The following is a 24,308-nucleotide window of genomic DNA, read 5'->3' as shown; positions in this document are numbered from 1 at the left end:
CACCGTGATGAGAGGAGGTAGAGCTTGGGGTGACCATCACTGACTCTGGCTGGTGAGCCGAGAGTTAGGTCACGCTTTAGACTCCAAGAAACCAGCCCTGTTCAGTGAATGTCGTCATGATGTGCAGAGTGCCAGTCACAGATCAGAAAGGAGACAGCAAGTCTGGAAATAGTGAGTCATGGGGAGAGGAGAGAAAAGCTCCCTCATCCATAGAGAAAAAGGATGGTGAGGGGGCAGCGTGGTGCCATACAGAGGGCTCTATCTGGCTCTTACTGGCCAGCTGGAAGCGTGCCAGCATTGCCAACACCCACCACCCCACAGCCCCCTCCATCACCTCATCCCTACCGCAACCCTAATAGGTGAGACTCAAGGTGGACAAAGGCCATGTTTACAGGATTTCACTGCCACCTCCTATCACTTTATAGGGTATAACTCTAACTTGGGACAGACCCTTACTCTTCCCATATCTGTTTGCTCCTTTGTAAAACAGGAAAGCCTGCTCCTAGAGTTGTTAGGAAGGGTTCGTGCCACAGGCAGGTGAAGTACAAAGCTACAGAGCAGGCTTCTAATAAATATATGATCTCCTGCCCTTTCTCCAAAGGTGCGTGGAGCCTCAAGAATCCATTCTCTCTCCTCATCTCCTCAAGAGAACATAAAGAAGTGGATTTTGCTAGAAAACATAATCCATTCTGCCTAATAAATGTGTGTTAAAAACACGATATTTTTAATAGGCAATTTTATTCATACTAGTCAAAAATGGAAGCAACTTAAGTGTCCATCAACAGGAGACTATGTTTCCTTATATACACTGCAATTTGAAGATAAATCAACTACTGACTCACAGTAGCAACATGGCTGTCAGCACACATTACGAGGAGCTAACGAAGCAAGATTCAAGCTAGGTGCTGGTGGCTTATGCCTATACCCTTGCTACTCAGGAGGCTGCAATCTGAGGGTCATGGTTCAAAGCTAGCCTGGGCAGGAAAGTCCTTGAGACTCATCTCCAGTTAACCACCAAAAAGCTGAAAGTAGAGCTGTAGCTCAACTGGTAGAGGGCTAGCCTTGCATAAAGCAAAGCTCAGGGAAAGTGCTCCACCCCTGCATTCAAGGCCTTGAACAGGCACGCGCACACACACACACACACACACACACACACACACACACACACACACACACACACACACACACACAAAGAATAACAGGGTAGTGAAAAGCCAATAAGGAAATGCTTTATTATCCTTCTTTTGATAGTAGTGCTCAATAAAACTACCTTTAAAGTTTCCGTTTTTCTTACTGCCATTCATATATTATGTTTCAACTGAATTCATTTATTTGGTAGTACTGGGATTTAAACTCAGAGCCTTATGCTTGCCAAACAAGTGTTCTACCACTGCGCCATATCAACACCAAAATCAGTAACACAGGAAACTGGCAAAGAAAGAAGAATTCAAACAGGGTTAATCAATATATGTCAAGCAAAGACCAACAGCTACTCTGTGCCCTTATTCACCACCCAGTTCTTCTGGGACTGTGGGAGAAGGAAGGGCTGCATTCTCAGGAAGGAATGATGGGAGAAACCCTAAGAAACAAGGACTTTCTAGCCTGCGAGAGAGGAGGCTCAGCCCAAAGATCATCAGCCTGAGTCACACTTCCCCTGCTGTTTCCTGGCCATCCTTCTTCCTTAGAAACATTAAGTCCAAAGCATGGTACACAATGAACTGGTTGCAATCTTTTACCTTAGCTCTCCGTCCTTCTCTCTCTCTCTCTCTCTCTCTCTCTCTCTCTCTCTCTCTCTCTCTCTCTCTCTCTCTCTCTCTCTCTCTCTCTCTCTCTCTCTCTCTCTCTCTCTCTCTCTCTCTCTCTCTCTCTCTCTTTGCTGGGGACAAGGATGTGTTTGCTCCAACTCTAGTGAGAAGTCACCTTGAATGTATCATATTTCATTGTGTTCTGATTTCCTGTCTGTGCTGAAATGTGAGTTCCATGTGAGCAGAAGCCTCACTGATCCACATTGATCATATGGCTATAACCCTAAGCCTATTGCAGTAACCAGCATACAGAAAGCACTTCATAAAATAAACATTTCTCAGAAACAATGACATTGCCCCATTTGTTAGGAAATGGAAAAAAATTATATTAAGTGAAGTAAGTCAGGCCCAAAGAAACATAGGTCCCATGGTTTCCCTAATTTGCAATAACTAGTATATGTCTGAGTCAAGCAGAATAGGTCAGATAAGTTGATGTTAGGGAAATGAACCCTAAGATATGTATTCAAATGTTTTTCTTTCATGTGATTGTTTCTAACACATTTAGAAGATTATTTTTTTGTTGATTTGTATGTCCCTCCCCCACGGTTTAACCCCTACTTTCACTGTACTTGATGTTGGTATAATTTGTGGAGGGGAAGGAGAAAAACAAATCGTTTAAATAGGGATACAGGTGGACCCATTGCAACAATGAGATGTACAAGTCGTTATGTCGAAAAACGAACTTTACAACTTTGGTGGGGGGGGAGGGTTGGGTAGGGGGATGGGAGGAGGATGGGAAGGGATGAGAAGGGGAAACAAAGGAGGAGGCTACAATGCTTCATAAGAAATGTACTCATTATCTTGCCCATGTAATTGTAACCCCTCTGTACAATAAAAAACAGAATGAAAGAAAAAATAATAAAAATAAAATAAAATAAACATTTCTCAATGAATGAATAGCCAGTATGTAAGGAGGAGCCTATACCTTTGTCCTCTTAGCTTGGACCAATCAGGCAAGATCTGACCTGGCCCTGGTTCAATGCAGGAGTAAGAACACAGCTCTAGACTCATCCAGAGCTTCATTCCAAGTCTGGCTCGGGCACCTGTGGGGCAGATGTGTCCCTTTGACTGCTCCTTTGGCTTCCTTAGTTTTGAGGCAAGGATTAAGACACCCACTTCATGCTGCTGGTGTGAAAATAACTGAGCATTCCTTGTGCAAAGTTGGTACATGGTAGTGCTCCCCTCTCCAGGTCCTCCTTGTCTCTGGTCTGCTTGATAAGAGAGGGGCATTTTTTCATCATCTGGCAGGAACTAGATGTTATATTTCCAAAACTGGACAGGTGAGTATTTTTTGTTTGGTGGTTGGCCATGGGGCTTGAACTCTGGGCCTGGGCTCTGTCCCTGATCCCTTCAGCTCAAAGCAAACGCTCTACCACTTGAGCCACAGCACCACTTGTGGATTTCTGGTGGTTAATTGGAGATAAAATCTCACAGACTTTCCTGCCCGGGCTGGCTTTGACCTGCGATCCTCAGATCTCAGCCTCCTGAGTAGCTAGGATTACAGGTGTGAGCCACCAGTGCCTGGCAGTTGAGTATTTTAGAAGAGGAGTATATTGGATAAAGCTGGCCTATGGGGACAAATGAAGCACACCAGGTGAAGGACATACACAAGACTGGGTCTCAGGAATCTCCACAAAGTAAGTAAATAAATAAAGAACTCATGCTGAGTCTCCAGTATTGTGGAAAGGAAAAAGGAATATGGGTGCTATGGCTCCATATGAGGGTGAGACCAAAAGACATAGATAGCCGACAACTTCAGAAAGAGAACTTTATTAGCTTCATGAGAAACAGCTGCCACATGTAAAGACTTGGCTAAGGCCAGAGTCCTGGTAGCGTCCAGCCAATGGCATAGAAAAACCACCTATTTTCTCTACATCCTTAGACCAGGGTCTAAGTGGGGGAAGAAGAATATTTCTTCTTTGCCCCCTCCATTTGGGCATAAATTCGGGCAATGAAGTCTTGCTGACCACTGGGTTCTCCTACTCTGTGTGTTTCTCACTGAACAGGAAAATAAATCAATATTTTAAGTGAGAACTGATCCAGCCAATCGGCTTCAGTTCTGGATCATCAGTCAGGAACATGACATTCTGGATCCTTAATGAGCCAACGATTCTGGAGGGCCACTCAGATTCTAGACTGCAAAATCAGAACCCTTTAGCTTTCTAGAAGGGCTCGTTGGGAGCTCTACATTCTAGAATGCCTATATTTCAAACCAATCAGGAACCTGATGTTCTAGATTGTCAAGGAACAGGAAGGAGCCCAGAGTTCTGGAGGCCCAAATGAGACCAACTCCTAACACTGGGTAGGGTGATCAGTGAATTTAGCAAGAACATCCCCAAACTCTAAATGTCAACCCAACTCCTCACAATGCCAGCATTTAAGATCATTGGTGCTGGCCTCCGCATTCTGGAATGGCATTCACAAAGACCCGCCCTCTAGAAGGCTATGTTCCTGCCCCTCAGAGCTCTTTAGATGGTCGCTCTATAGCAGGCTTATCATCCTGACTGGAGTATGGCACATGGAAGGAAACATAGGGACAGGTCTTAGTGTTGAGGCAGACCAGCTTCTTCAGGGTGGCCGTGTTGACGAGGTTGAAGCCCACCTCACCACCAAAAGTGCTTGGCTTCCAGTACTCTGGAGAACAGATGGGGTTCCCTAAAAGACCCTTGAGCGAAAAAGGAGCTCCGATCTCTATCATACTCTCCCCAAAGATGGAGTTGGGCTGACACTTTTCAAGAAGCAGCCCGGGGTAGAATTCCAAGGCATCAATGTCTCCGTATAACTCTTCCAGCTCAGCTGCCATCTCCTCCTCTCCTGCAAGTGGAAGAAGCTACGGTCAGAGGCTTGGTATCCTTAGGATCTGAGTGGGAATCTAGGCACACTTTTGTCTGGGAATAAAAGGAATTCCAAAAGAATAATCTGAGCAACTGGACAAATGCCCTAAAACCTAGCCTTGCTAGTGTTGGCAAAAAGGGTCAGGCAAGCACAGATCAACCCTCATCCTACACTGGCTGTTAAGGAAAGAATCCACTACAAAGAAAGAGCCTAGAGGTCTAGATCTACCAGAAAATAGCTTGTGACCTCAAGAAACACATCCATCCCACTTCTCTGAGGATAATTCATCTGGTCATTCTAACAGGAAGGAGGCTCCACTTCCTAGCTTGCTTCATTCACAGGCAGATTTCAAGGCTTTATCTTGATCTAAGCCCCATTTTCATATTAGAGCCTAAAGATATAATAGAATTTGCCCCCAGATGGCAGTGACAGCAGTCTTTCTCCCCTCTACACCATTTGTTATAGGAGATGAAAAAAACGACAAATATTACTGTCCCTAGATCTTGGAAACCGACTGATCTCAGGTTCCCCTCCATCCTGTGAGACCCACATGAGCGTGACCAAAGAGAGATCGACACAGAGCTTCCCTTTATGCTTCCCTAAGCCCATGTTCCACCATTCCACAGGGCAACCATGCAGGCCACGTCCTGCTTCCGTGGCCTCATTATCTGTAACTAACAGGGTTACACTTTGGCTGATCAAAATCTGGGGACCACAGAAGTGGTGTGTGTGTGTGTGTGTGTGTGTGTGTGTGTGTGTGTGTGTGTGCGTGCACACACACACACAGACACTTGAGCCCTACAAAGACCTACTAAATCACAAGATTTCAAGGGGTATTTAGCTTCTGGTTTGGTTTGAGGGTTGGTTTGGTGGAGGAGATTGAATTCAAGGTCTTGCATGTGCTAAACCTACACTCTACCACAGATCGATAGCCCCGCTAGATCTGATATTTTAATCAGCTTCTGACACAATTCATACACAATAGGCCCATCAATAAATATCCAGGGACCACTAGGTAAAATAGAATCTGAAACCTTTGTCATGGAATCCACGATTCTGCGCTTTGCTCCCAAGCTCGCCCCACCTAGGCCCCTTACTACAGCCACCTCTACAAGAGTTGTCTCAAGTGGTCACAGACTTTTTGATCTCTGTGACTCTGTACTGCCCCTTGCCCTACTCAAAACTGTTCCTCTCTCTATTCTCCAACTGGGAAATTCCTACTTATCGTTCAAACACAGCCAAAAAGTTACCTTCTCTCCCCAAATTGGGGTTATGTACCACCTTTATCATTCCCTTGGTCACAGTGATGGCTACTGGTATTGTCCTGGTCTATTTCCTTATTATCTCCTTCACTTTTCTGTGAGTCCCTCCAGGGCTGGGACTATGTTCAAGAAGCAGTTGCTCACCTGTGAGTTCCTGGAAAGACGTGTAGGGCTTCATGCCAAACCTCTTGCGGTACTCATTGAAGGGCTGCATGCGCATCTCTCGCCCTTCTTTGATGACATCGATGGCCACGTGCAGAACATGGTGGTCTATGTTTCTGCCTCCACCAATCTGGCAAGAGATGAGCACAGCTTTGAAACTGAGGGCCAGGTCAAATTGTTCTGGAGCCCCAGGTCCTTCAAGAAATACTTCAAGGGGCTGGGAAGGTGGCTCAGTGGTAGAGCGCTTGCCTTGCATGCATGAGGCCCTGGGTTCGATTCCTAAGCACCACATAAGCAGAAAAAGCCAGATGTGGTGCTATGGCTCAAGTGGTAGAGCGCTAACCTTGAGCTGAAGAGCTGAGGGACAGCGCCCAGGGCCAGAGTTCAGGCCCCAAGACCAACAAAAAAAATGAATAAAATAAATAAAATAAAATAAAATAAATACTTCAAGTCCAGGACACAGAACCTAGCAGCCATGATGGGGGGAGGGGGAAAGGTTGGCCCTCAGTCTGTTGCATCATAATCTGTCCCATGGCCATTGCAGAGTCTCAACTTACTCAAAGCAGAAGTGTGGAAGGGCCAGGAGGACTGCTCTAGTTGCTCAAAGGCTGTTCCCTAGTCCTTTGCATCACACCAAAGGCTACTGCTATTCCTAGTGAAGGCAGAGAAAATATGATCAAAGCCCAGATGTTCTGATGAGATAAAGAAGGGTGCTAGAAAATGATTCTGATCAGGAGTAGTTGAGAGTCATTGCTCTAGAGAAAGTTCTATTTCTTGTGATGAAAGGATGCCAATGCTTCAGAAGCAGAGAGAGTTCTGTTTCAATAGAACATGTATAACTGGGTGGTGGGAGCAGGAAATAACAAACATACTGGAATGAAACATGACCTGGAACAAAACAAACTTTGAACAAAGCAAGCAGAAGCTGGTGCCAATCCCAGTTCAGCCCATTAACACGGCTGTGGAGCTGTGTGGATTGAATTGTGTCCTCCAAAAAGTTACACTGAAGTCCCAACCTATAGTAATTTAGAAATGCTATAGTTCCCTTTTTGAGGGAAGGGGAGAATTCCCTTTCTGCAGTTTCAATTACTCACACAGAAACTACAGTACAAGATTTAATGGAAAATTCCCAAAATAAACAACTCATACGGTTTTAATGATGTGCTTTTCTAGTAGCATGGTGAAATCTAGTGCAGTCACATTTGATGCTGCCCAGAATGTAAACCATCCTTTTGTCCAGAAGATCCACAATGGCTGAGCTACCTGCCTGTCAGTCATGTGGCTAGCTGTCTTACCATTGTGATGTGATAGTTCTTATATCTTAGTAATCCTATGTAATAAACTAACCCTACCCCCATTCTTCTCATTCTATCCCGTCATGCATGTATTGATCATCTCACATCTTCACAAGAAGAATATATATAGTATAATAAGGTATTTTGAGCCGGGCACCTGTGGCTCATACCTGTGATCTTACCTACTCAGGAGGCTGAGATCTGATGATTGAGGTTTTTTCAAAGCCCAGCCTGGGTAGGAAAGTCTGTGAGACACTTGTCTCCAATTAACTACCAAAAATCTGGAAGTGGCTCAAGTGGCAAAGCACTAGCCTTGAGCAAAAGTGCTCAGTGTTCAAGCCCCAGAATGGGCACAATAAAAAAAAATGTAGTCTATAGGGTTCAATACTGTCAGCAATTTCCACCATCCACTGGGTATCTTAGAATGAGTTCACCATGAATAAGGGGTTAACTACTACAACCTTCACCAATGGACTCAAGTACAGATTAGGTCATCCTTGAGGAAGGTGTGTCCTAACCTTTACCCTTCTAAGAGGACACAGAGAACCCAGGATGAAGGGCAACAGAGGTCAGAGTGATAAATCCACAAGCAAAGGAACATCCAGGACTGTCCACCAACAGCAAACACTAAAGGAAAGATATGGAACAGATTCTCCTAAGTGCTTTCAGAGAGAGCACAACACTGATGACATCTTGCTTTCAGATTTCCTGTGTCCAGAACAATGAAAAGATAAATAATTTCTGTGGTTCCCGGCCATCCCATGTGTGGTACTTCATTAGGGCAATCCATAGCAAACAAACGCAAGGACCTTGGGCAGTTACCTGAGCTAAGTATGAGTTCTGTCCTATGTATAGAAGAAGTCAAGAACATCCACCTCATATGTTGGAATAAAATACGAGATAAGGAAAGCAAAGCAGCTGTCTCAAAATTGGTCCCAAGGTGCATGATGATCATCAGGGAAAGCCCATGCTGTCACTTCTTATATTCTGGTTAACTGCTTTTTCCTTGTCTTCACTTTCTAATGAACAATGCAGTGTTCTCCAGAGATGATCCAACGTATAAGGAGGATGTTTATGGGTTCAATGCAAAACTTCATTGTGTTTAAGGGATTTTTATTATCTATGGATTTTGTGCACCTTGAGGAGGGCTGGATCCAGTATCATAAAAATATTGTGATAACATCATATCATAGTGAATAGTCATGAAGCAATTCACAAAGGTCTAGATTAAGAATGCAAATATTTTAAGGTCTTTGATATTTGCTGACAATGTTTATAGACAGTTTGCAAAGTTATATGTCATCTGGGGAGATAGTAAAAACATCTAACTCATTAGACTATCCTAAGCATTAGCTAATTTTTTTTCGATTTTTATTATGAAAATATATTCAAACCTGCTGAAATAGTCACCAATGACCATTTTATTCAGGCATCCTCTCTCTAATTATATATCAAAGTGTCATTTTTAGGCTAGTCACTGATGGCTCACGCCTGTAATCCTAGCTACTCAGGAGGCTGAGATCTAAGGATCATGGTTTGAAGCCCAGCCTGAGAAGTGAAGGATTAACCCCATTTTTTGAGGCAGTGACCATTTGTTGCTTGTTTAAACTGAAAGATTAAAACTAAGATAAGCAAATCCTGTGAGCAAACCTAGACCACCAATTATCTCAGCTAGCAGAGCAACACGTGGTGGTAATCCAAACACCTGGTTGTTTGCCTTTATAAGCCCTATAAATGTTTAGCTCGGGGCTCTCCTCCTAGACTCTGCTGTATGGAAGTATAGGACAAGGCCCGAGCTGCAGCCCATCTAAATAAAACCTTGCTTTTGCATTTCAGAACGTCTGACTCTCTGTGGTCTTCTTGGTTTGGTGGGGGTCCTGCGACGTGGGCACTACAGGAAGCAAAGTCTATGAGACTCTCATTTCCAATTAACTACCAAAATCCTGGAAGTGGAGCTGTGCCTCAAGTGGTGGAAAGCTAGCCTTGAACAGAAGAGCTGAGGGACAGCACACAGGCCCTGAGTTCAAGCCCCATGACAGACAAAAACAGCTCCCCTATAGAGACATTATACCCATTTTACAGACAAGGAAACTGGAATTTTAACCAGGTCTATGGGAGCCCAAGGCCTGACTACCCTCACCCTCACCCGACTGAGACTTACCCGGCCAGCACTCTGGCGAGAAAAGGCATCCACCAGGGCCTCAACCCCATAATCCACCAGCATGGAGGTGTTGAACAAGAACTGCTCATAGCTATACTCCTGCTGGCCCACCTTGAAGGAGTCAGGCATGAGCGGGTGCCAGTGGTACAGATGGTTAAATTCCATGGCGATTCGGTTGCGGTACTGGAACTGGGCTCTGAAGAGCAGTTCGGGGTCAAACTTGAGCTGCAGGAAGTAGCCACTCAACTGCTGCACATACTCCTCAATGACGATCTTGATGGTCTCACCTGCCCAGGGGGAGGGGGGCCGGTTTAGAAATGAGATCAGCAGAGCACAGTGATATAGACACAAGGCTTGGAGAAAGCAGGCCAGCTCATGAAAAGTCTCCTTTTCGTTGGTATGGTTAACAATATGTGGCCACTTGCCTGTCCTTCATCTCATAACGGGATGGGAAAACAGAACTTTCTCAGATTTCATTCCACCCCTAGACAAGATCACCACAACTCCCACAATGCAATGGGAGGTTGTAGACCCAGCTAAGCATAATATGCAAATGAGACAGCCAAGGGCGTGCGGAAGCCCTGGGTTCAATCCCTAATATCACAAAGAATGCATCTAACTCGAAGAGACCACTGAGCCCATTAAGAGGCTACAGAAACCCCAAAAGCTAGAAAAGTTGGGGTCTGGCTCATGATGAAACCCCTCAGTGAAGCAAGGGAGCTTCAAAGAGACCACTCTGTCAACTGCTATAGGCAAGATCTAAGGCAGAAGGTTGATTTAGCCCTACACACAGCTAAAATCCTTTATAGCTCATCTGTTCTGATATCGGAATTCTTATGCACAGTCTCCCTCTGCCTGCTCAGAAGCCAGCAAAATGAATATTCCATTAAAAGGCCACCTAGAGATTAAAAAGGAATTGATGTTTGGGCCAGTTAGTCATGAGATAAATTGACTTTTAGTAGACTGACACAGAGCCACAGAATCTGGAATCAGACATCCGAATCTTGGTTTTGCCATTTGTAGCTCTATGAGCTTAAGCCAAGTTCCTTCATCTCTCCAAAGCTCACTTTTTTCTGATCTGCACAAGGAGTCTTCTCTGTGTGTGTGTGTGTGTGTGTGTGTGTGTGTGTGTGTGTGTGTGTACGTACCCACACGCGTGCAACAGTATTCACTGGGTCATGTGAAGAAGACACAAAGTTATACATTCTGTTGGACTCATTCTACAACCTAGTCTGACATCAGACTCACCGTTGATCTGCCCTGGCCTCTCAGGTGCAGGGATGACAGGCAGGTGCCACTAAGCTTTTCACAAGGGTATTCATATCCAATTCAGAAAGCTATGGGAAGTTAAAGGAGGTAAAAGCTGTGCAGTGCCCTAGGGCTCCTGCCTGTAGTCACAGCTTCATCTACAGTCAATGTGCTGGGTAACCTCCAGCCATAGACTTGCCCTTTCTGAACCAAAACCAGTTCTTCTTTCCTCTTTGAGCTATTCTTATTCCAGGTTCCTCCAGGCTGTAGTAATTCAGCACATAATTGAGACCAGCCATGCCCAGTGGTGCCCAGAAGTGGGGGTGTGGAGGGGGAGAGGGACAGAGAAAAGGGGTGACTCAGACAGAAATTGGTCTGGACAGGGATGGCAGAGGCCAAGCTCGTAGGCAGGAAACCACTTGACATTTGGGGTTGTAGACATAAAAATATCCTGTCCCTGAGTCACCTAGCAGCTACCAAAAGCCAGAAAAGCAGATGCTAGGCAGCGCAGGACACCGGAAGCTTCCTCCAGACTGGACAAACTGAAGTTTGAACCCTGTATGCGCCCGGCTTGTCTCAGATGCGCATATCTGAGTACAGAAAACGAGGGGAAACTGAGGCATGGGGCAATGGATCACACATGGTTACAGACGTGTTTCCTGACAGCATGCTGTGTGCTAGGTCCCTTTCTCCAGCACCAGCTCCACAGATCCAGCCAGCCATCACCCCCAAGGACAGATGGGGGGCGTGAAGGGGGGTGGCGGGGGAGGATCATCCAGTGGATTCCCAGCGTTGGAAGCCACCCCCCCTCTCCTCAGGCCATCCAGGGCAGCCCCGGGCAGGGCTTCTGCGCCCAGCCTCACCTATGAGCACGAGGCGCGCGGTCTGGAAGAGCTGCTCGTCGTCCCAGGTCGGGTGCTCCGCCTTCAGCAGCTCGCACACGCGGTTGTGCTCCCGCAGCCAGATCGTGGCGTACAGCATGAGGCCTGGCAGCAGCCCGAACACCTCCTGGCCCACTGCCATCTGGCTTCGGGGCGGGACGCCCCTCGGGTAATGCATCACGACCCGCGCCTCTTCCACGGATGGCGGGTACATCTCCCCGTCCAGGACCTGTGGGATGGGGGCCGCCTGCCAACCTGGGGGTGGGGTGGGGGGCACCCACAGCTGCCGAAACCGACGCCTCCCTGCTGCGGGATTCTACCCTCCTCATGCACCCACCCAGAGCTCTCTGTCCCTACTACTTCTGTGTCCTGGTCCAACACGCCCTCCTCTTCCGCTCTCTTGTGCCCAGACAAACCATTCTCCACACCATAGCTCGTGTGATCCTTCTTTGGAACGAAGCTACATTGACCTATAACCTCATGCATCCCCTTGAACTTCTCTGAGTCCCTGACACACCTCCTCCAGATGCATCCCCCCTCATCCACAGTCATTTTTACCCTCCATGCCAGCTCAGTTCCCATCCCTCCCAGTCTTCATGCTCCCTCCAACTTAGCCAGGCTGTTGTGTGTGTGTGTCTCTGGGCCTTTGCACATGCTGAGCCCACTGCCTGGAAAGCCCTTCTCTGCCCTTACTGACCTCTCTACTCCTCTCCTCTCATGAGATTCCAGGTAGGCCCAGCCTCCAGCTACTCAGCAGCCCCCACGTCTTCTCACCAGTGGTAGATGTCACTAATTCTATAGCAAATTCTTTATTCATTCATTTATTCATTAACTACTTATTCACTAAAGAACTACTGTATGCCAAGCACTGACCTTAGCCCTAAAGATGTAGCACTGATTTTTTTCTTTCATTTGCTAAGATTTGCACAATCCATTCTGATAGCCACTAGTCACCTATATCTATTGAACACTAGAAATCTGGCTAGTGTGAAAATTTTAATTTACTTTATTTCAATTTTACTTGATTACCATTAGTATTTTAAAACTGATATTGCAATTGGATTCCAGAGGCTCAGAGCCTGTCATCTTAGCTGCTCAGAAGGCTGAGCTCCGAGGATGGCAGCTAGCCTGGTCAGGAAAGTCCATGAGATTCTTATCTCCAATTAAACGCCAAAATGCTAGAAGAGAAGGTGTGACTCAAGTGGTAGCGCACTAGCCTTGAGCAAAAAAAAAAAAAAAAGCTAAGGGACAGTGCCCAGGCCCCAAGACCAGAACTGGGAAAAGAAAAAAAAAAACTGATTCTCCAGCAAACTTGGGAATGTGCATCTACTTATTCAACTGTAAAGGTTACAAAGCTCTAAGTGCCGATCAAGAGATCAGGTATCTCCATTGGAAACTTAGCATCCAAATTGTACCATTCTGCAAGCATAAATGCACATAAGGTTTCAAAGATTTAGTATAGAAAAAAATGTGAAACGTTTTATTTTTGTAGTAAGTACATGTTGAAATGGAGATACTATTGTAGCAAGCAAAACACATTTATGAAAACCCATGGGGCCTGTTTCTTTTTATCTTTTTAATGTGACCTCTAGAAAATTTGAATTGTGTGTGTATGTGTGTCACCTAAGTTAATGCTGGTATAGACAAAAAGTCCTGGCACCATATCCTAGATATATTCTATGGCTGTGGTTCTTTGGGGGGCAGGGCTCATAACTAGGATGGTCCCCGCTCAATCCCTCAGGTGAGGCACAACATGGTACCCGGTCAACATGGTGGAAAAAACAACATGAATGACAGCAGCTCCCTAGTGAAGCTCCAAGTCCACCTCCCAGGAGGTGATCATATTTGCTCCCCAGTGTGTACTGTCTCTCCTCTTGGCACAGATCTTCAACTTCTAGGACTGACTTTCTCCAGGACACAACCCAGCCCCAAACCACCTAAGCAGCCTTTGACAAGGAGACCAAGGGAGATCCTTCCCACCATCCCATCCCCAGGCCCAGCACTACCTGGTACTTGAGTTTCCCATCCTTAAAGAGCCTCAGTTGGTACTGTCGTTCCAGATTGTCTCCGTAAATATGGCCAAGATCTACCTGAGGAGAGAGACAGGACCAATATGTCTCCTGGGCTCTAAGCTTCTGACAATGATCTATATGTGCTATGCCAGGTCTAGAGCAGTTCTGCATTCTTCCTAAGTGCTCACCCCATGGCCCAAGGCCTTGGTGAAGCCAGGACCCATCTTGCCAGATGTTTTGAAGAACTGATGCGTGAAGTGTTGTGCGAAGAAGGCAAACATGAGGTTGGTGCCTTGGGGATCGGGGATGAACTTTCTCCTGAGCAGAAACTGACGGCCAAGGAGCTGGGCATCTGGTAGCTGCTTCTTTCCTGGTTGAGGAGGTAAAGAGTGGTTGCTACCTGGCTCTCATCTGACTATCCCTGTCTTGGAGATGTCAGGGCTCACTGAGAAAATCCAAGCAAGAAGCCCAGAACATCCTCCTCAGACACACCTTACCCCACACAGTAGCCCCTTTACTCACACTGGGAAAAGACCTAGTCGCATTTATAGGTGAAATGACATGCTATTTGAAATTTGCCTTAAAATACTCCACTAAAAACTGAGAGGGAATCACTATTTTGAGTCTTTAACTCACATTTCCTGAATTAAACATAGGAAGCAGGAAATGTTTCTCTCTCTCTCTTTCTCTCTCTCTCTCTCTCTCTCTTTCTCCCTCATTCCCTCTCTATCTCTTATTTCTCCCTACTTTCATCCTGTTATACTAAAATAAATCCTAGCTAAAACTTTCAAAAAAAGAAGAAGAGATGAGAGAGGAAGAGATGACTTAAGACTGGTAAATCGTGGGTTAGGGTTGAAACTAAGACATGAGTATATGTTCATTGTATTTTCAACTTATAGGTACATTTGCACTTTTCCATCATGAAAAAAAATTAATCAAAAAGAAAAAAAATCAAAAAAAAATAAGAGACTCTCTTGCCCTGGAACAAAATATGCTGTATTTACCACTGGCAATTACTTGCCAACTATGTGAACAAAGTTAAGTCATCTCTTGGAGCCTCAGTTTCTTCATCCGTAAAATAGGGCAATAATACTTATTTTTTATATAGTGGATTTATACCTAAAGATTGCATGAGAAGATGTAAACATAACAAGAGATCTTGCAAAATTAAATCCTTTCAACCAAGAATCAACAAACCTGCGTCATAAAAAGCTCAGATAGTAAATACTTTAGCCATGGCAAACCATGTGGTCTCTGTCATGTCTATTCTACTTTGCCTGTTTTTTGTTTTGTTTTGTTTTGTTGGTTCTGAGGCTTGAACTCAGAGCCTGGGTTCTGTGCTGTCCCTAAGCTTTTTTTGCTCAAGATAAGTACTCTATCACTTGAAGTACAGCTCCACTTCTAGCATGGGGTGTGTGTGTGTGTGTGTGTGTGTGTGTGTGTGTGTGTGTGTGTGTGTGTGTGTGTGTGTGTGTGTGTGTGTGTGTGTGTGTGTGTGTGTGTATTAAATTGGGGATAAGAGTCTCACAGATTTTTCTGCCTGAGCTAGCTTCCAACTGTAATCCTCAAATCCTGAGTAGCTAGGATTACAAGCATGAGCAACTGGCACCTGAATCAGTTTTGTTTTTATTGCAGGAAAGCATCAAAGACAACACATTTTTTTAAATGTAACTGAATCCCAGTAAAACTTTTATTTATAAAAACAGGAGATGGGCTAGATTTGGCCTGTGGTCAAATGTAATGGCCAACATATTTGTAAATTATGCCAGTTTTCTCTATGTCTGGGATAAAGATAAGTCATCAGGAAGCAGATGCCTGTCATTATAAGTATTGGGAAGGAGGCCTTCATCAATTATGTCAGATGAGCTGGCACCCAACACTAGGATTTTCTATGTTCTGCTACATGAATCCCTTTACCAGAGTTCAGATAAGGTCCACAACCGATGAAAAGTCTTTGGATTGAAATGAACAGCTGGATCTCTTTGGCAAGGAGAGATATCAAGTGCTCTAAAGGAAGCTTACCAAAGAAAAAGGTTAGAGGAAATGATCTGTACCCCTACAATCTGGCATAACTGCTCGCTTACATTGGACAAGGACTGATTTCAGCAATGTTGGCTTAACCCAGCTATTCTGCTAAACTGGCCACAATAGTAGCTAACCATGTGATTGAGAACCACCAGACCAGGTCCCTGGAGACCCTGTGCAGACATCAATATCCACACAAGGTTCAAAATCTGCCAAAGCGGGACCAAGGGGCTGCCCAGGAACTATGTTCAACAGCGACACCCTGTGGCAGGAAGTGAAGCCACAGCATGCGGAACTGATGAGTCTGTCTTCTGTGCTCTTGGCTGAACGGATGACCTTTTACTGAGTAACCTCCAGATTTCTGCACAACTAAGGTTGAACTGAGAAGAAGGCCATAGGAGGAAGACCCCCTACCTAGAAGCCAAAAGTTCTTGGGTAACTGAAGAAAAATGACCTTCTTTGTACTTTACCCAGAGGAACATGGAAAATGACATACATTTAGTAAAGAACCAGTGGTTCACACCTGTAATCCTAGCTACTCAAGAAGCTGAGGTCAGAGGATAGCAGTTCAAAGCCAGTCTGGGCAGGAAAGTCCATGACACTTTTTTTCCATTTTTAATATTTCTTTTTTTTCTTGCTGAATTTATTTTGTTTTATTTTTTATTTTTTTATTGTGAGAATACCATACAGAGGAGTTACAATTACATGGGCAAGATACCATGACACTTTTATTTCCAATTAAACACTGCAAAAAAGCTGGAAGTGAAGCTGTGGCTCAGGTGGTAGAGGGCTAGCCATGAGCACAAAAGCTCAAGGACAGCACCTAGGTCCTGAGTTCAAGCCCCAGGATTGGGACACAAACAAAAGAACCAAACACAGTGTTAGCACCAATATATGGCATACTGTTCATTCCTCCATTCCTTCCTTCCTTCCTTCCTTCCTTCCTTCCTTCCTCCCTTCCTTCTTTCCTTCTTGTCTTCCTACCTTCAGATCGCCTCCATTTCAACTTAGAAATCACTTCTACCCCCAGAAGAATGGCCCTCATCAATAGACAAAGGTCAAGCCAAGAAGTAGCCTAGGAATATGGAAACACTTTTCTGCCTCTGCCTCTTTATTTCTTTGTTCCTTTCTTCCTTTTTGCTTGGTTTAGTTTGGGGAGGGGGGAAGAATCTTGCTCTATAACCCAAGCTAGCCTTGAACCCAAAATCTTCCTGCCTCAGACTCCTGAGTTGTGGAATTCCAGGTACTGACCATCCCTCCTGTCTCTTTGACTTTCTTGGTGACCTAAGACCTGTGGCTAGCCTTTCCTGTTCTCATCTGTTTTAGACATGTCAGCCATATGAGCCATGATCCTCAGTGCTCAGCCTCCCGAGTAGCTATGATTACAGGTGTGAGCCACCAGCACCCAGCTCTGTTGCTTTTGTTGTTCCTGAAAAGGGCACTTGAGCATCTCCTATGGTCCCCAGGCCAGCTCATGCCATGCCCATTACCTTTGGTCCCCATGGGTGTGGGGCACTCTTTGGGCACAGAAGGCAGAACTCGAGTGTAGTAGCTCACATTGGAGAAGGACTCCCAGCTGATGTAGTCGTGTGCTAAGTTATAGGTGGGAGGGCTGGGGATGAGGTTGGATCGCACTGTAGAGAGAGAAAATAATGGTGACAAAATTGCTTCCATTTCTTCCAGTTATACCCTCCTTTTCCCTGACTCCTCTTGGGGTTAAGGTTTGTTTAATCTGGCACTGAAGAGTCTCCCCACCCACTTCACATACCAAGAATCCCCAGGACTAGTAGCATGTCTCACTGGCCAGATTGGGGAAGGGCTGGGTCCTCCTCCATACCCACCTGTGAGGACTAGGCGCATAAGAAAGTCTCGGATAAAAGTGGCGTTGACAAAATCCCAGAACCATTGTCCATGTGTGAGTAGGAAGTGGACGAAAGTGGGACTGGGCCGCAAGGAAGACCGGATCCAGGTCCAGAGTTCAGCTGCAGAAGCAGTGGGAGCTGCTCAGTAGGCCCTCATGGGAGGACCAAAAGTAGCCAGGGTAGGAAGATGGGGACTGAGGGGCAAGGGCCAGGAGGGGACAGGGTAGCATTTGTGGGACAAGGATCTGGATAGAGTGTTGGAAGTGTGACACATGACAGAGCCAGGTGTGATGACGGATGACCGGGAAACATGGTACTGCATGGCCACAGAGCCCACAGGCCAGGACTGTTGGTGAACGGAAGCAAGAGTTCATGCGGGAGCCAGGTCAGGGAGAGACCAGAGCCAGGCCAGGAAAGAGAAGGGACATGGGGTCAGAGGTGAGGACAGGAAGTGGGGTCTGAGCCCAGGGGCTGGAGAGGCTGGAGATCCGGCTCACGGATGGTGCAGTTGGGGCCCAAATAGCCCGTGCGGGTGCAGTCACACTGGTAACCGTCAAGGCCGAAGCGAACACAGACACCCTGGTTCTGGCACGGGTAGTAACAACAGGGGTTCACTGCGGGTGAGAAACAGGCATGAGACATCTTCCCTGCATGGCGCCCTGATCCCAGGCAGTCTGTAAAGGGGAGGAGGGGGGGGGAGAAGCCAAGGGCAAGGACTCAAGTCACAGCTGAGTCCTAAATCACAAGGTGACCCCCTCTCTGGGCTGCAGAGTTCCCCACCTCCATGAGCTCCCATAACCTTGAACTTAAATTCCCCAGCACCCAGTCTCCACACCGGGCCTCCAGGGGCTCATGCTTCCTCCCTGCTGCCACCAAAGGCCTGCAGGGGAAAAGTCCAGACCCCTAGCCCTGACGCTGACACTTGAAATGGCTGGCAGATAAGACACTGCAGCCCTTCAGGCCTCTGGCTGGAGCACTCACTTCCTGCTGTAGGACTCAGAAAAGGAACAAGGATCAGGGGAGGGCTTCTCTCAGATCAGCTCCAAGTTTCTGAGCACCTGGACAGTAGGAAAATGAGGCTGGTCACCATCCATTTCTACAGGAGGAAGTAAAGAGCAGGTCATCTTGATGCCAACTTTGGAGATGGAGAACCAGAGACCAGAAAAAGGAGAAAGTCAAGTAATGGTCCTATCTGACCAATTGCCTGTCTCTTCACTTCCGCCTGTACCCTACAGCTAGCTTAATAATCACGTATCGGGAAAGGAGTTTCCAGAACTCAGGAGACAGAGTTCTGGGTACAGGAAGAAAAGAGGGGGAACTCCAATGTCTCAACTGCCTTGACCTCCATTCATGAGACACACAGACTTGGCCCAAATCAGAGTGGGGTTTAAGATCCCGAGGGAAAGTCATGAACCAGGGAACAAGGGTAGCATGGCTAGAAGAAAATCTCCTCTTAGGAAAGGGTAGATGAGCCTCATAGCTTTTCTCCTCCCTCCTGGAAGACTACTTGTACAAGGAAGTCCTTCCTGATTCCTCTGACTGCCATCCACTGGCTGCCTTTGCCCAGAAACGCTTCCGCAGGCAGTCAGAGTCCCTGTGCTCATCGTCAGCCCCTATGGAGCCTCTCCCCTCTCCCCCAAACCTGCTCAGCAACGGGAAACCAAAGTTCAGCGAGAGGTGATTCGACCAAGGACACAGAGCAGAGTCAGGTAGACACACAGGATGCTTGGCTCCTAGGAAGAGGTCTCTTCCCCAGCTGTCTATAGAAATGTGTCCAAATCCCTTCTGAAACCATACTTCTTTTTTTGGGCTCTGAGCCAATGTTTTGGAGGAACTCTTCTGTGCAGCTTGAGGGCTCGAGGGGTCAAGAGGGTAGTGAAAGGCATGAGCAGCCAGGGATGAAACATTCATTCATCTCGGGGGTGCTGACATCAGACAGCATGACTCTGGGTGAGTCCTCACCCTTACGCCAGTCTCCAAGTTCTCATTTCCTAGCAGGGGGCTTAGCCTGGGCAGCTGAGTCCTCCTGCCCCACCCCCTGGGAGGTCCACAGAGCCCTCCATCTAGGGCCACAAAAATCGCAACTATTATGCAAATAGTTTTGCTTATGCCTTGGCAACTGTGCAGTTCATGCCGGGGTGGGTGTGAGAGGGAAAGGAAGGCCAAGGGGAAGAAGGCTGGACTGAAAAAAAAAAGGCCTTATCAGGCTGCCACAGGCATATCTGGTAGGCAAAACCCCAGCCTTCCCTTCTTGGCACAGAAAGGCCAAGGAAACTCAGGACCAGCCCTCTGGGCTGGCTCAGAGACCCCCTACCTCTCACCCCTGCTGGACCAATCCTCATTCATCTGAATTCACCTGCCAGCTCCCACCTCTGACACCAATGGTCTCGTTCTTCCACAAGGCAAGCATGAGCTGGAGGGTGGGGGAGGACAAAGGGGCTGCGGGGAGCTCCTCCTCTTAGCCCCAGTTCCACATTCCCACAGCACGGGAGACGTAAGAGGCCCCTAAAGCTCAGACTCGCTGTGGAAACCCTCTACCTCAAAGGCCAAAGCTTGGCTCCATCCCTCCTTCCAACCCTCCCTGCTTCTCACTCTCCCCCTGCTTGCCTCTATGAGAGAGAAAGAGAGAGAGAGAGAGAGAGAGAGAATTCTGCAGACACTCTCTTGCCCCCAGCAGGCACCCAGCCTGGGATCTGCCCAAGTCCTGATGGCGCCCCAGACACCCAGGGAGCCATGTGGTGGCCAGAGTTTAGCAAATGTCTATGGAATTAATTAAAATGATGTGAGGAGACTAGCCACTCCCAGCTTGGCAGGAGAGCGGCCTGCCCCCTCCCAGACTAGCTTCAAGGCCTCCCGCTGCAGTCCCCAGGTCTGCTCCAGCCAACAGAGAGCCACAAGCTGCTGCCCACACCAAGCCCCGCCCCCTCTCCTACTCTCCCCCTCCTTCTGGCCCAAGCCCCCCTTCCCTCCTCCCCCACAATCTTTCCATAAACACCAGCTGCCCTCAGGGTGCTGCTTGACAGAGGTCTGAGCTGCGTGTGGGGCTGGGGTAGCAGAGCTGTAGCAGATCAAGGCCATGACCTCACTGTCCATGGCTCCCCCACCCCCACCCCAGCACTCCCTAGAAGGGGCAAGAGGAGCTCCAGCTCCTGAGAAGGCAAGAGACTTGCCCAAGCCCCTCAGCTTAGAGGTTGCAAAGCTAAAACGTGAACCCCTTTCTTCCTCCCACCCCTACCTCCCCACCCTATCCTCCCCCAGGAGATCTCCAGGCCTAGATTTGGGGAAGGGATGGGAAAGGTGAGGCACATAGATCTAAAGGCTGGAAATGTCCTTCCCAGGGTTAACTTTCACTGTTCTTTCAGGGAAGATAATTGAAAATGCTGAATGAATGACAGTAGGACTGAAACTCAGACCTAGACACTGCTCTGCCTTACCACAACCCCTGACTCCTAGAAACTATGCATACAGGAAGATCCTCCTTCACTCTGACTTCAATCCCGCATCCTCTGGTGCCAACCCAGTTAATTCTATGAGGATCCTCCACCCTCTGCTGAGATCACCCATCTTGCTTGAGGAAATAATAAGCCATCAGGAAAGAGAGCTGGGAGGTACAGACACGATTTAATTCACTTTGAGTGGGTCACACTCAGCACAGGCCAGAAACCAAGTTAAGTACCCAAGAAAGAATTCCAAAGTGGCTGCTCCCACTGGCTATGTGTCCCTGAGCCAGTCTCTTCTGACCTCAGGACCTTGTTTTGTCATCCTAGAGGATAGAGTGGGTTGGCTCAAAGGAAGAGACTGCCCCACCCCTCACAAGAAAAGTCTACAACTTGTTTGTATTAAGTGCCCCAAGGCCCCCTAAGCAGGATGATTGACACCCACACTGCCTGTACCATACACACATGATAGCCGAGCATATGGTCCCTGTTCCCACGCATTCCCCCTATCCAGGTCTGCCTGGCTCCAGACACTTCCCAAGGATTTGGGTAAGAAAAAGTCCCCCAGCCCAGGAGTTGGAGTTTGCAAGGACTTAGCGCAGCAGGGCACAGGCCCGTTGAGGTGCACCACATCTTCCAGAGTGCGTAGGCAGCAGGCACAAGAGAAGAGGCTGCAACAAATCCCCTAAGAATAATATTTAGAGAAGCTCCAGGAGTCTAGCAGCCAAAGAGGAAACAGGCCAAGGTGGCCAGGCTTGGGGCCCTGACCCCAACATGAAGCCTGTAGACCGCCTCGGGTCAGGTACCACCAGGCCGGCCAAGCCTCAAATTCTTCCACCTGGCCACAGGTCATGCCTTAACCCTTAAGCCCTGTGCCAATCTAGAGGACTGAGAGGATGAACTGAGCATATGGATCCTCAATCTCTCTCCCTCCCCCTCCCTCTCTCCCTCCCTCCCTCCCTCTCTCTCTCTCTCTCTCTCTCTCTCTCTCTCTCTCTCTCTCTCTCTCTCTCTCTCTCTCTGTCTTCCCTTCTCTCTCTGTCCTCCGTCTTCTCTCCTCTCTCTCTCTCCTCTCCTCTCCTCTCTCTCTCTCCTCTCTCTCTCTCTCTCTCTCTCTCTCTCTCTCTCTCTCTCTCTCTCTCTCTCTCTCTCTCTCTCTCTCTCTCTCTCTCTCTGTTTCAAAACCAGCCTGGGTAGGAAAGTCCATGAGATTCTTATCTCCAATTAATCACCAAAGAGCCAGAAATGGAGCTTTGGCTCAACTGGTAGAGTGCTAGCCCTGAGCAAAGAAGCTCAGGGACAGCACCCAGGTCCTGAGTTCAACCCCCAGGACTGGTAAAAACAAAATTCTGTTTAACAACTTAGGGTAGGGGCTGGGAAGGCGGCTCAGTGGTAGAGCGCTTGCCTTGCATGCCTGAGGCCCTGGGTTCGATTCCTCAGCACCACATAAGCAAAAAGAAAAAAGCCAGAAGTGGCGCTGTGGCTCAAGTGGTGGAGCGCTAGCCTTGAGCTGAAGAGCTGAGGGATAGCGTCCAGGCCCAGAGTTCAGGCCCCACGACCGGACCCCCCCCCAAAAAAAAACTTAGGGTAAAACACACACACACACACACACACACAAATGCACACAGTCACACACATACATATACTCCTGCATATACATACACCCTTCCTTCTCTACAAAACCTTTTCTATGAGTCACAACCTGCATAGACACTATAAGATAATGTTCTTCTCTTTTCAGTCTCCAAAACATCTAGGGGGAAAAAACAAGCACTCATCCAGTCTTTTTGGGTCCCATTCTACAGATGGGGAATTCAAAGAGGTATGGAACCAGGTGCCCATAATCCTAGCTACTGAAAATGGTAGTTCAAAAACAGCCCAGACAGATAATCCAAGATTCTGATCCCCCAAAAAGTCTGAAGTGGAGGTGTGTCTCAAGGTTAGCATGCCAGCCTTGAGTGAAAAGCTAGAGTTCAAGGACCTGAGTTCAAGTCCCAATACCCACAAGGTGTGTGGGTGGCATGGGCCACACAGCCATGGGGTGAGGGAAACCGCGGCCCGCACGCATGTGTGTGCACACGTGCAAAGGGGGGGTAGGCTGGCTGGGGGAGGAGTGCATTCCTTCCTAGAACCTGGTAGACGAAGCTGGCAGGGAGATGGGAACTGCACCGGAGAGACCTGGCTTTCCCCATTCTGCTGGAGCTCCAGGGGCTCAGGCCCTGTGGCAGGCAGGGAGTGTGGGGAGCCTTCTGGGCCACCATGTAGCTAAAGTGCATGGAGTCAGTCAACCCTGGGTTAAAGTCCTAACTCTGCCATGTACAAAGATGAGGATGTCACTGTACCTGCTGGGCCTCCGTCTCCTCCACAGGAACCTCACAGGTGACCTCTGAATCTCAGTTAAAACAGCCCAGCGCCCCCCTCCCCTCCCCACCCCGAATGTATTTCTCCCTCCTATCTTCCCCGGACAAGTGGCCCTGAGGGAGGCTGGGGAAAGGAAACTGAGCCCTGGCTCAGTTCTTATCCCTCCCAGCCCCCCAGCCCCAGCCTCTTCCTCCCAAAGAAGCCCTCCCCCTCCCCACAGGAAACAGAGGGGTTACTGGGTGAGGAAGCTGGCTGGACAGCCAGGGGCCCAGCACACAGGAGGGTCTGCTAGTCCCTCAAAGAAAGAAACAAACTGGTAACCACCACCACCACCCCTCAACAGGCCACTGTCACACCCCCAGACTCAACCTCCCTCCTCCATCTCCGGCTCTGCAGAAAAGGGAAGCGCTAGGCCGGCTGCAGGGGCGAGGAGGGAGTGGGACCAAGCCAGGGGTGCAGGACCTGAGGTGGGCATCCAGGAGGCCCCCTACCTGGTGTGGGCGTCCCAGGATCCACAGGCAGGACAGGGGGTGCAGGCAGTAGGAGCAGGAGCAGCAGCGGGAACCGGAGAGACAGACTGCTCCCTGCAGAGGAGAGACAGAAGCTGAGCCTGGCATTCAAGGCTTCCCCGGGAAGCCCCGCAGAGGCCCAGAGGGTCGAACTCACGGCTCATGGCTCGCGTGGCACGACTGCTGGGTGCGTAATGTGAAGGCCTGCTGCTCTGTGCGGTGCCTCCTGCACTGTCCCAGCTCGGGCTGGGCCCCGCCCACAGGGCCCCGCCCTCCAGCTGTCACCTCCCCCCCCTGCTGACTTCCTCTGCTCCCACCGCAGCCAAGACATTTTATTAATTATTGGATGATGACCACTAAGACTGGCTTTCACTCGAGATCTTTGAGGCACTCGACCTTTTGAGAATGCCAGAAATGCTGCAGCCACCTCCTCCTCCTCCTCTTTTTGCTAGA

The 24,308-nt window shown here is 48.0% G+C and overlaps 1 protein-coding gene across 2 annotated transcripts; it reads right to left on the bottom strand.

Annotated features, from left to right (window-relative positions):
- Window positions 1–3,559: 3,559 nt before the first annotated feature.
- Ptgs1 (prostaglandin-endoperoxide synthase 1) lies at window positions 3,560–24,087 on the bottom strand. Of its 2 annotated transcripts, XM_070013094.1 has the most exons (11): window positions 24,013–24,087; window positions 23,838–23,930; window positions 18,046–18,162; window positions 17,528–17,668; window positions 17,177–17,320; window positions 13,850–14,031; window positions 13,656–13,739; window positions 11,632–11,878; window positions 9,521–9,807; window positions 6,047–6,194; window positions 3,560–4,619 (listed from the first exon to the last, which is right to left on the bottom strand). In XM_070013094.1, the coding sequence occupies exons 1-11, from the start codon at window positions 24,017–24,019 to the stop codon at window positions 4,264–4,266; spliced, it is 1,806 nt and encodes a 601-aa protein (XP_069869195.1). In that variant the 5' UTR covers window positions 24,020–24,087; the 3' UTR covers window positions 3,560–4,263. The 2 variants fall into 2 exon arrangements, with proteins under 2 accessions (XP_069869195.1, XP_069869205.1); XM_070013104.1 differs by lacking the exons at window positions 23,838–23,930; window positions 24,013–24,087 and adding an exon at window positions 18,530–18,549.
- Between the last annotated feature and the right edge of the window lie 221 nt (window positions 24,088–24,308).

The sequence above is a fragment of the Dipodomys merriami genome, unplaced genomic scaffold (genome assembly GCF_024711535.1).
Source record: "Dipodomys merriami isolate MVZ:Mamm:240054 unplaced genomic scaffold, mDipMer1.0.p SCAF_11, whole genome shotgun sequence".
NCBI classification, from domain to species: Eukaryota; Metazoa; Chordata; class Mammalia; order Rodentia; family Heteromyidae; genus Dipodomys; species Dipodomys merriami.
This window is presented reverse-complemented; position numbering and strand designations above follow the sequence as displayed.